The sequence below is a fragment of the Chinchilla lanigera genome, unplaced genomic scaffold (genome assembly GCF_000276665.1).
Source record: "Chinchilla lanigera isolate Chin_1 unplaced genomic scaffold, ChiLan1.0 scaffold00122, whole genome shotgun sequence".
Lineage (NCBI taxonomy): Eukaryota > Metazoa > Chordata > Mammalia > Rodentia > Chinchillidae > Chinchilla > Chinchilla lanigera.
In genome coordinates, this window is record NW_004955523.1 from 2,954,767 (window position 1) to 2,967,007 (window position 12,241).

General features: G+C 44.0%; 1 protein-coding gene across 4 annotated transcripts in view; it reads right to left on the reverse strand.

Moving 5' to 3' along the window:
- Nucleotides 1–12,241, reverse strand: part of Rgs6 (regulator of G-protein signaling 6) — a 603,709-nt gene that overhangs the window by 191,624 nt on the left and 399,844 nt on the right. For all 4 annotated transcript variants that reach the window (XM_005409440.2, XM_013507178.1, XM_005409443.2 and 1 more), the window contains one exon: nt 922–1,021. In XM_005409440.2, the coding sequence (XP_005409497.1) occupies nt 922–1,021 (100 nt within the window). The remainder of the gene's footprint in view (nt 1–921; nt 1,022–12,241) is intronic.

The following is a 12,241-nucleotide window of genomic DNA, read 5'->3' on the forward strand; positions in this document are numbered from 1 at the left end:
CATGAACAATACACAAAGATTCTGGTACTTGATATAATCAGTGCCACTTACGTCAATTTCTTATCTTAGCCATTCTAAAAGGAGGAGGGGAGGAGAGTAGAAAGTAAGTCTTGTTGGGTCCTTCATTTTAGAAAGTAAATAGCCAAACTTTGAGAATGAAGAGCATCATCTAAAATTTTACTTTGGTTAATTTGCTTATTTGTTTTAACAGCAAAAGATGGATATCTATGTATTAAAACTATGAAGAAAAACAATGAATTTATTAGCACAAAAATAGACAATGGGACAAGGAGGGAGACTCGATCCGCTAGGTACACAAGGGTACTCTCAGATATTGATAATGTTATTTACAAAGCAAAGTAGTTGGCATATATGATGCATCATATTATTATCACTGAAACTATACCAATATGCTTAATATATTCCACAATAAAAAGTTTAGAAGAAATATGTTTGGGCACAAAAAACACAAAAGAGAATGCAGGACAATATTTTTAAACTACCTTTTCAGAAGTCCAAACACAGTGATTTAAAAGCATTTCGTAGAATTTGAATGAGTTTCTTAAAACACAAAACTTTCTTTACAACATAAACTTGATTTCTTTACTATTTCTGTGCTTATTTCTATCCCACAACCTAAGTGGCTACTGTGTCAGTTTATTAACGGCCTTAGTCACTCCCCACAGTCCCAACCTGCAGACACTTTAAGGTCTGGCACGGCCACACCATTCTCAATGACAGGCAAAGGGCAGCTTCTCCCCAGAAACCAAGACCAGGATGGGGCTGCAGTCAACAAACACAAGTAATGGTTCACTTTTACTATTCACAGATTCTTAGACAACCCCAGGTCACAGTGCAGACAACAGAACTCTTCAATGGCCTCTTCTGCTTGCTGCCGACCCTTTGTAAGAAACACCTTACCTGTGACAACACTCGGGATTTTGGAGAGAAAACTCTTGACTGTTCTGATGGCCACACCCCCTGTCTTGTCATCTTGCATCTTTGTAATGATGTCTTCAATCTGAAAGGAGTTAAAGAAAAGAAGTATTATTTTCTCCCACTAAGTTCTGAATATGGGGATGGGAGAGGGTGACCTCAAAGAGCATAAGACATGTTCTGTAAGAAGAAATTCCCAGTTCAGTGAGGTAAAAAGGGAGAGATACATTAGGGTTCTTGATGGGATCCAACAAGTAATTCAATATGTTTGTGATGAAATTCCTCCTCTTACCTAGATTAGATTTATATACAGTTTGAACCATAGGAAATTGCCATATTTTAATGGCTCAAATGATAATTTTCTATGGAACCTAAAATGTTAACGTATATTGTTATGAAGTTCAGGCAGGGCTATATTTAAGACCAGAGAAGGAACCAGCCAGTCATGTGGGGGAGAGGAGGAGAAAGAGGGAAGGGGAGGGACATGGGGGCAGGGAGGGAGAGGAGGAGGAGGGGAGTAGTAGTAGGAGGAGGAGGTTTGATAATATGTGATTTGAGCATATATTTGGTTCTCCCGACCAATAGAAATATCTTTGAAATACCAGGAAGGGTTCTCTGAGTGAGTCTTGAATAGAATCCCATAATCTTAAAGCTAGAAATCCAAGTCATAACTCATCCAGTTTAACATAATGTTTTTTATAATTTGAGGATAAGTGATTTTTTTCCCAAGATACATGACCTACAAATCATTTTACAGAAATAGATATCTTGTTAAAGACAAAGTCTAGCATGGTATACCATTATCACCAAAATATATTTAGAATGTATTATGTTCTAGGTACATTTTAAGTGTTATGTAAATCGTACCCTGTTTAATCTCATAGTTACCTTATGAAATAGATGACACTATTCTCCTGATAAAGAAACTAAGATTTAGTGAGGAATGTCAGCTAGGGTTAAATTGTGGTAGCAAACAAATCCCCAAGTGTCAGTGGCTTAATGCAACCAAGTTTATTTCTGTCCCTTGCTACATGTCTATCCAGGTCAGCATGGGGATCCTGCTCATTGCAGCCCTTCTGGATTCTGGGCTGATGGAACAGCCACCATCTTGAATGCTGTTGGTCACTTGGCAGAGAGACAGGAGAGAATTCTGGAGAGCTTCTGGCAGGGCATTAAATGGCATAGCTCAGAATATACAAATAACACTTTTTCTCACAACTCTTTACCTAGAACTAGTCACACAGCACCCACAACCCAATCACAGAAACACCAGGGGACTCAGTCCTCAGCACTCCAGGAGCAGAGCAGATCTGAACATCTCTTTAGCAAGGTCACATAGCTGCCCAGCTGTGGAACCAAGTTTGATGCCAGTCGAACAGTCCAGAGCTCGGGCTTCTAACTCTGACACTATTCTACCTCCCAGTGAGGTTTGCAAAAAATAAGTCAACCAGGAAATCACTGTCCCTAGATATTGCTGGGTCTCCCTGAAAAGTACTGAGTGAGAAGGAATCCTACAATCTCAGCCCCTCAGGCAGTGATGGGTGTCTCCTAGAAAGCAGGGCATCTTCCGAAGACTGTCTTCTCTTAAATGACAGCATGAGAAGGATATTAATCTACACTCATGGTAATCGTCTCGTCTACCACTTCTCTGTCTCCTACACTCAATCCAACAATTTAGTTTGAGTATTGCTTATCAAGAGCTGAGCAGAGCTGTTCCTAGGAAGATGGTTATATTTTCACAGTAACCTATGTTTTTGATCTAGTGTATTATTTGAAATCAGATACATCTGTTACGTTGACGGTTTCTACGAAAGGGTAAGTAAATCACTGAGAATTGAAGGAAAACCAATAATTCGATCCTGTTAGGCCTCTGAGTAGGCATTAGATGGTATTAATTTTCAGTCTATGCTTCTGTGGGCTGCCGTCAAGGAATGGGCTGTACAGAGGATTCTTTGAGACTCCTTTTTCTTCTAAAAGGAGAAAGTTTAGTTGCCTCCTCATATGATTAAATCTTAAAAGTACATATTGCCTTATGAGGAAGCCCTTATCTTCCTACGTCAACCCACAATGTATTACGAGGTGCATCACTCACTAGGGACTGCACCCAAAAAGAATGGACAGTCCCTCCATTGACCAGAAAGGGGATGGCACTCCAGGAATAGTTTACAGAATTACTGGTCCCCAGTTTCGAGAGACTCATAGTATTCTATAGACACGGAATCCTTGCCTTGGCTTCATGATGTGTGTAATCTGTTAATCACAATTTCCAACCTGACTGGATCAAGAGATGCCTGCCAGATTAAGAAGGCATACGTCTGTGTTTGTTTGGACAGATCATGGACTGTGACCTTGGGTAATATCTGTGGCCCCTAGTGCCTTCTTCCCTAATGCTATTCCCCTGCTTTCCTTCCAAGCTGCCATGAACGGAGCAGCTTTGCTCCACTTTGCCCCTCTGCCATGATGTTCTTGCCTTGCAGCCAGAGGACCATGGACTTAATCCACTGAAACTGTAATCCAAATTAAACTTTCCCTCTTTTAAATTGTGCGTGTTGGGTATTGTGTCCCACCAATGGAAAAGCTGTCTAACACAGAGGGCAAAGAGGTTACCCCTAACTTTTAGGCTTGGCCGTATGTCTTGCTTGGTGGCTTGGATATTACTAAATTCAATGTGAGCACATGTTTACAGTGTAGCTGTGTGGTTGTGCCTACCCTCTTCACTTGTTCCTTGCCTTTTGCCATGAGAGGAATATACCTCAGATCATTACTGTTCCAAAGAAGATGCTATTTATGGGCTCGTGAGTGAGAAACCAGGGTTTAGTTTTATTTTTCACTAAGTTTGGTATGGTTTCCTCTACAGCAAAATTACAATATAACAGGGCCCTGAAAAGTGCACTTATCAAAAATTGCTAAAGCTAGAACAAATATTTGACAGTCAGAATACATAAATTTTAGAATTGATGTATCTTTGGACCTAACCCATTTTAAGAAAATAGTCAATTTACACTATCTCCCATCTACTTAAAAACTTTAGGGACTATACTACTTAAGGTTGCTTGTTCCATTGTGGTGTCAGACAAATTTTTGATATTTGCATTTGATTCTGGAGTATGGTCCACTACAATATTGGCTAATAATGCTCCTGAAATTCCTTGTTATGGTTTTTGGAGAATTCACAAGAGTTTATGAGTGGGCTTTCAATCCACTTATAAAAATAATGACAAGCATTTTCAAACACCTACTTTATGAAAAATACGCCCTAGGTATTTTAAATAAAGTCTCTAATTTACTCCTCAATCTTAAAATTTAATAAAGATGTTGAAATTGAAACTCAGAAAGCTTAAGTGATTTATCCAAGATCACACAGCCAGGGTCAAAGCTAGGATTCCTACCCAAATCTGCCTGAATTGAATACGCAATTATTGTTTATCAACCCTGAAGTTCACTTACTCATTTCTCAGATCTCTAGAAAAACTTGGCTACAATCTGGATGTGAGCTGCATGATATGAGGTTTAGAAATGGAGGCCGACTCTGGAAGGAAATTGTCAGAGGCAGGAACTCAGTAAGCGGCCTGTGGCCTTGTTTATCCATAGGAATTTATCCATTTATCCATTTATCCATAGGAATCTTACTTGTTCAAATGGCATGTACCAAGATTAGTGCTTTGTTTTCTGTGAGTCCCAGGGTACTTTCCAGAAGAGCTTGGTATTGTCGCTTACATTATACGATTTCTTAAGTCCCAAGAAGAACATGGCATCAAAGGAAAGCTTTTAGTATCAGCCTCCCCTGGTGGATTTCAAACTTTTGAAAACATTTCTACCATTACTACTTTACTATTTTCAACTCATCTTGATGGAAGCAGACTTTTCTTTTTAGGGGAATTCTTTACCCTCTATGGCCTTAGTAGCTCATTACAATTATAGAACAGAGGCATTTATCTCCCTTCTTAGATGTGAATCCTTTTTGCAGACACAAAAGGACTCTACCTCTATTTTAATTTTTTTTGTGTGGGAGGGTACTGGGAATAGAACTCAGGACCTTGCGCTTGCCAGGCAGGCGCTTGCGCCGCTGAGCTATATCCCTGGCCCTTTGATTTTAATTTTTTAGCCAACATTTATTGAGTATTTACTTTGGTCCTGGAACATTTCTAAAGGAGTTACTTTTATAACCTTATTTAATTCTCACAGGAAATAGATTATCATATCCACATTTTATAAGTGGGGAAACTAAGCTCGTCTCAACCAAGGTCTGCAAACATCCTGTTCAGATACAAGGCCTTAACCCCATTTGCATTCGAGTGAGACCCCAAAGTGGCAGAGGAGCACTCAGGAAAACAGTCCAGACACTCAGATTCACGGCTGTCTCAAGGGCAACTGCCACTCAGCGCTGGCTGCCGTTTTACCGCTCCAGGGTCTCTCTTGTCCCGTGGGTTCAGCTGGACTTACTTCCCACTGCAGGGCCACAGTTCCCAGGGCTGGGGACGGGGCTGGCAGGATGCATACTTATGTCTTTTTGACTGTTCAGTTCCGTCTAACTTGTGACACCTTCTGTTCTTGGATAAAAGCAAAATCAACTCCCTGACATCCTTTACCGTGACGCTCTGAGCCATTAGGGAGCATGTTTGGACCTAAGTGCCACCGTGCCAGTCAACAAGCAGGTGGCCCTTATCTGACAGCCAAGTGAAGCGGAGAAACCACTTGGCCGGCTTGGCTGGTTCCGCCTGGATGGGCCACAACAATCAGGACGCCCTTCTTCATGGAGCTCCGAGCTCAGCGCTGCCGCACAGGTAAAACACTCCTCCACACAGCAGGAAAATGGAAACCCTTATGCCACATAGCCAAGTTTCTTTTAAATGATAAATAGTATAAAAAGGTACACACATTTCCCTGAAATTAGCCCAGAGTATGAGACAGGGGTGAGGAGAAGCTGTCCTCTGTTTAGAAATGGAACCAGCACTGGGACGGTAGAAAAAACACTGGACTGAGATCCAGAGAGACTTGCTGATCTCAACTTTACAGACTTGCTGTGTTGACCTTGGACAAGTAGCTTAACCTCTCTGAACTTTGTTCTCCTTATCTCTACAGGGACAGGTATGTTTGCTAGACTAAGAGCTCTAGTTTAAAAATCTGAGAGGCTTCTGTGACTTGACAAATGCAACCCTGTGCCTGAAAGGAATGTGTAGGGAAGGCCAGCAACCTCTGGACTTTCCTTCTCCACGTGCCCATCCCCTCTGGCAGATCCGTGTAAGACTCTTCCCTGGCTAGGACGTGCAAGCTAAGGGAGAGGGTTGGCCAGTCCTGGGGGAGCTTCCGATGTTTCTAGAAACTATTTAGGACAACTGGCCTCAGACACCAGATTGAGGCATGACCCAAAGAGCCCCTGATGGTGTTCCTTCCTGGCCAGCCCAGGCTACTCATCTCCGCCTAAACGGGTGGTGCCCCTGACAGAAATGACAAATGGCCCATATTAGTATTGTTTGTACAAATTAATGATCCAATAAAATAATTTATTTAGCTCGTCCAGTGTTTCCTCTGCAGAGGATTAAAAAACTTCAAGTGTAGGCACATGATGGTGCGATTATTAAAATAATCCATGCAACTTCAGCAAAGGAGGCAGAGTGCGTCTCAGGCGTGAAGGTCTTTTTATTGAATGTTTCACCTTGACTTGGTGATTGGTTGCTTATTCCTAGCTGCTAATGACTGTCACTCCAGCTCCCGCACTTCATGGAAGAGGCTTCTGTTCTGGCGTCCATGAATGAGTGGGTGGTTCTTTGGACACCATCTTATCAAACCTCAGGCAGGAATCGGAGCTGGCCAGCAATAACCATGTCTCTTAATCTGACATGTACATGCGTCACTGAGTAGGATCTGTCCCATATCATCTTACAGAAGATCAGGCATTTCTCTCTTACTTTTAAAAGCATAACACACTGTCATTCTCAACAGTATCCAGTTCACTTATTGCTTTACTTGGACATGCATTGAGCAAATTAAAAACTGCATTGCCCTGTTTTAGTTTCAACAGTTACTAAAGCAGATGAAAGAATCCAGTGTCCTTCAGCATGGACAAAGACAGTTCTGCATGATCCAGGGGTCTAGGCTCATTGCTAAGGAGGTGTTGGAGATGCGGGACCAAGCGTAGGCTCCAAAGAGGGTGGTGGTGAAACACTAAGGAATTCTACTTCAGGACGTCCTCAAAACGGGCTCCATCAAGACCCCCTCACTCTTTTTACCATCCCAATTCAAGACTGAGATACTTATGGCCCGAAAGGATTTTGGGGATTCCACATGCTAACCTGAAGATGATCAAAATGCCTCTTGAGGTGGGGTACGGTGACAGATGCTTGCACCCTGGGAGACTGAGGCAGGAGGGCTGCCCCGTCTGGGGAACTTAGTGATTTTGTGAGACCCTCTCTCAAAATAAGAAAAGCGTTGGGGATGTAACTCAGCAGGAAGGCCCTGGGCTCAATCCTTAGGGCCATAACAACAACAACAACAAAACTCATAAAGCGTGGTTAGGCGGGCCCTGACTCCTCTCTGACCTGTTTTCCATGTGCAGCCTGAGTGGTGATTTTTTATTTTTGGTACCAGGAATTGAACTCAGGACCTCACACGTGCCAGGCAGGCACTGTGCCACTGAGCTAAATCCCCCGTCTATCACTCTTTCTCTTTCCTTCCTTCCTTCCTTCCTTTCTTTCTTTCTTTCTTTCTTGCTTGCTTGCTTGCTTGCTTGCTTTCCCTTTTCAAGACAGGCTCTTGCTACACAGTTCAGGCTGGCATTGAGCTCACTTTGTAGCCCCAGCCTGAGTGATTTTATTGAAACATGATCATCGAACTCCTCCGCTTAAAATCTGGCTATGGTGTCCCAGAGCTTAGCCTGTTATAAGCTCTTATAGGATCCTCCATCTTCTCTCCATATAAATTATCACTTTAATTTGTATCTCCTATTAGGGTGTCCACCACCGAGTCCTACCATTTTGGTGCTCTGTAAATACTGCTTCGGTGAAGGCTGAGTAACTACACTGAGTGAGTAGCACGAGGGCTATATTCTTGAAGAGGCTCCTCTGGGATCTCCGTAGTAAGTGGTATTAGCATATGAGGGGAGTTGAGGAGTGACATTTGCTTTAGCAACAACATTCAAGGAAGAGTTGTACAGACCCCTTATGCTGGCCACGCTGGGAGCCGGTTCTCTGATGAACTGGGCCTGCCAGGAACACACCAGGGGAGATAAACGAAGCACCAGGATTCATTTTGTCCCTTGGAGACTTGCTTTAATGATTTTAGCATTGCCCTCTGTAGCATTTCATAAATTATTTTTAGGAGAAACATTTTCTCTCACTTAATTTAAGGGAAAAGTAAGCGAGGAGGGCAATCCAGGGCAGGGATCCAATGACTTGTGGATGGTACTTCAGGGAAAATTTCTTTCCACTGAGCGTGGTTGCAATAGCCAGGCCTCAGAAGGCCTCCTCTTTCTTGAGTAGGAAGCTGTCGTTACTCTGGAAGGTGAGGGCAGCGGGTCCGTGAGGCAGGCCATGTACTGAGGGCTCTCTGCCTGCAGAGGGCCAGCTGCAGTGCAAATGAGGGCAATGGACCTCGGCCAAAGAAACATTCTAGCAACTTCAGAGACCTAAGATCCCTTCTTTATTATCTCCTCAAATTAGCCGAATTTGAGTGTGTCATCTGTTTCTCGTTGGGAACCATCCCCTCTTTACAGAACAAGCTGCTGAATTTAGGGAGGGCACATTGTTCAAGGCCAAATGAAACTATTGAACAAATGAGACAATTGATATAAAACCCAGGCAGTCTTGCTCCAGAGCTGGCTGCCTAGGTGCCTACGCCAGCTGGCCAGGGTACGTTCCAGGGAGGCTGGGGTTCATGTAAGGCTTTAGCTGAGCGGGAGGGGAGGCAGGAAACAGGGCCACATCATATGCATAGAAGTTGAATACACAGTATGGGAGAAAAAATATCCCCCCACAAAGCCCATGTACTTTGTAAATTTCATTTTATTAATGAATGTTTGTAGTACATGCGTTTTATAATCAACTTTGGGAGTTGGTACATGTACATAAGAGCTCTTTTTAAAAAATCCCCTCCCCCCTCCCTTCCCCCTCCCTCTCCCTTCCCCCCTCCTTCCTTTAGTTCTTCTTTCCTCCTTTTGATTCTTGTTGATATTGTTAATCTTAGTTCATGTTTATGGCATTTAATGTCCATGTTCATTGAGGCTGTTAGAACCTTGCACCTGGCATATCTTCACTCTATATTTCTCCATCTCCTCCCCCTCCCCCTCCACTTTGACCTGCAGGACCCCTTTTCCATCTGCAAGAGATTCATCCCATGGTCTTGTTCTATCCTTCCTTTATCTTTCTCTTAGTTTGTACTTTGCTTTGCTCAGATGAGAGTTGCCATATGGTATTCAAGTCTGTGTGTCGTATTTATTTCACTCAACATTATATTTTCTAGGTGCATCCATTTCTCCACAAACAAAGACCACATTCTTATCCCTCCAACCTGTGGCTATTGTGCCTTCCATCACAAAAGGGAATTGTAGGCGGGAAATTATCTTAGACTGGAGGTGAGCCGAGTCTATTCACAGGAGTCCTTAACAGAGGACTTTCCTTATTATAGGTGGTTAGAGAGAGAGGTGATGATAGAAAAAGGGTCCCTGAGATGAGCTTTGATACTTTTGAAGATGAAGAGGCCATAAGCCAATGAACGTAGGAAGTTTTTAGAAAGACAAAGAGACAGACTCTCCCTGGGAGCCTCCAGAATGATACATGACCCTGCTAACATGTTGATTTTGGCCCAGTAAGATCTAGTTCAGAGTTTTGACCCTTGGAACCATGAGATAATAAATTTGATTGCTAAATTTTATTTTTTAAGACACTAAGCTTATTGTAATTAGTTGCAGCCACAGTAAAAAACATAGACCCATAGAAAAACAGACTTCGATGTTCCCCTGCTGCACAGGAAGTGGATGGGCTCCCACACACTGCTCTTGTTCCTTCTGATCTGTGTATTGGTCAAACCAACAGTCAGGCAGGAACTGCGGCAACCTGCTTGGGGAAGCTGTCTATAACTCTGAAATGCTTACACGTCATGGTCAAAGCTCCCTTTCGGTCTACCTGAGACCAATCACATGGGTAGCTCAGAGGCTCTCTCCAAGAGCTTCTTAAATTAATCGACAGCAGCAGCACATTCCACACAGGCAAAAACAAAGATACCTTTTTATTGCTCAGCTCAAACTTTAAGTAGTCACATTTTCCAGCCTATCACACCAGAGAGAAATGTACATGAGACTCTGCATGGCAACTTAGTCCAAGCAATTTAGCCAGCACTGGAAAATACTCCGAATTTGTACAGAGGCCTTTTGTATTGTGTTTCTACAGAAATATTGAAGCCCTAGTATAATTCTCACCTTCCCCTTACTGCTTCAGAGAGTTGATATTATTTTCAAAGAAAACTAACTCCATCCACTGTCCTAGAATATTTTTCTGTGCAGAAGGAACAAGGAACATAAAACCTTGTCTCCCCACTGATCCAAGAATCACTTGTCCTTTCCTGCTCAATTCCTCTGACCCGTAAACCCCTCTCCCTCTTCCAAACTGTATTACTGAACCATACAACTGGAACAAACTTAAGGGCTTGGGGTAATTTATGTAAATGATCTCGTCAAAAACCTGCTGTGGCTTCCTACAGCTACAGAATAAATGCCAAACTTCCTACTATGGAATTCAAGGTTCTATCATTTGGCACCAAACACATGCTACCCTTTCTGCTCACGGACACACTCATCTGCAGAAGCCGCCTGCACCCTCCCTCCCTCCTCATGATGTCCATATCTACTATAAAAGTCTAGATTTTTATTCCCCTTTTCCACGCAAGGATGTGAGACGAGCACCAGAATAGTGTTTTTCCTTCTGCTTCGGTGGAGACTGCCTCTGCTGAGGGCTGATGTCAAGTCATCTCAGTGGCCCTGAGGCTGTGAATCTTTCCCCAGAGTGTGAGTTTCTGGAAGGAAGACACCGTTTGTATCTCAGAAGCATCCCTGGCCCTCTGCACCTGGCTGCCTTGAACGGAGTGGGAAACTGAGAGGGTATATACATTCTTTTAAGGATATTTCAGGGAAATAAAATAGTCTCAGTCTCCCCGAGTTCCTGAGAAAAGAGCTTTTCTAGAGGAAGCAACAAGAACTAGAACAAACTCCCTCAGCATTTGGAGAAGACTTTAAGATAAGGCTGCAAGAGCTGTAGCAGCTGTGATCCCAGCTACCCAGGAGGTTACCAAGTCTGAGGCCCTCCTGGGCAGTTTAGTGAGACTGTCGCAGAAAGTAAAAATGGCTGAGGATATAGCTCAGGCACAGAGTGCTTGGCTAGCACACACAAGGTCCTGGGTTCAGTTCCCAGTATTAAAAGAATAAAAAGCTCACAGAGTTAAACGGGGGTCCGTAGCTGAGGCCATGTCAGCCCCACATGAACATTTCCTTTCACGCTGTATCCACGTTTTCTGACCCATCTGCTGTGCCTTCCTTAGCCTGCCGGGGTCCCATGGCACTCAGCGGGGCAGGGACAGCTGGAGGCGGTGCTCCCTGTTTGTGCTCCCACCTGGCTGGAGGGGATGATGGCCACTCTGAGGCCACCCCTCCTTCCCTCCAAGGGTGGGTCCTGCCCGCCTCTCCTAAGCACAGCTGCCCATGATTCTGTTCACTTGGGGCTCCCTCCGTCATCCTGAACCTGCCTGAGGGAACCCATTCTTTTCACTGTCCCCCTGGTCACGGTAGCCTCGATGCTCCTGAATGTGTGGTTTTTCTCCCCCCCTGGGCGCTTTCTCTTTGGTTATGTCATTCTTCATGTCCAAGTCCCAAACTGCTCCAGCGAGCACAGGGAGACTGAGACGAATTACAGCGTGAGGATCACCCTCTTATTCTATACGGGCAGAATCAGGTAGAAATGAGTATCAAGGCTGCTCCTGAGGGAGAAATGGGACAATCACCGCTTCTTCCAAACACATCTGAGCACCTGCTTATGTGCCAGGGGCTGGGAAACCAGACAGGCAGAGACTTCCTGTCCACACTCATCTGTCAGCAGACAAAGCCCTGGGGAATTTTAAATGAGTCTCAAGAAGAAAGGCAACAGTCCCCAAGGAGCCGGAGTCGAAGGAAGTGCAGGGCAAGGGTGCCAGCAGGTAAAGCCTCACCTGAGTCCCTGCCCAGCGGCAATCCAAGGTCCTGCTGGGCCCGGTCGCGCAAGCCCAGGACCGCTCTAACTTATGCAGGCCCAGAATAGCAGCAAAGATGCCCTGTTTTGGTTGC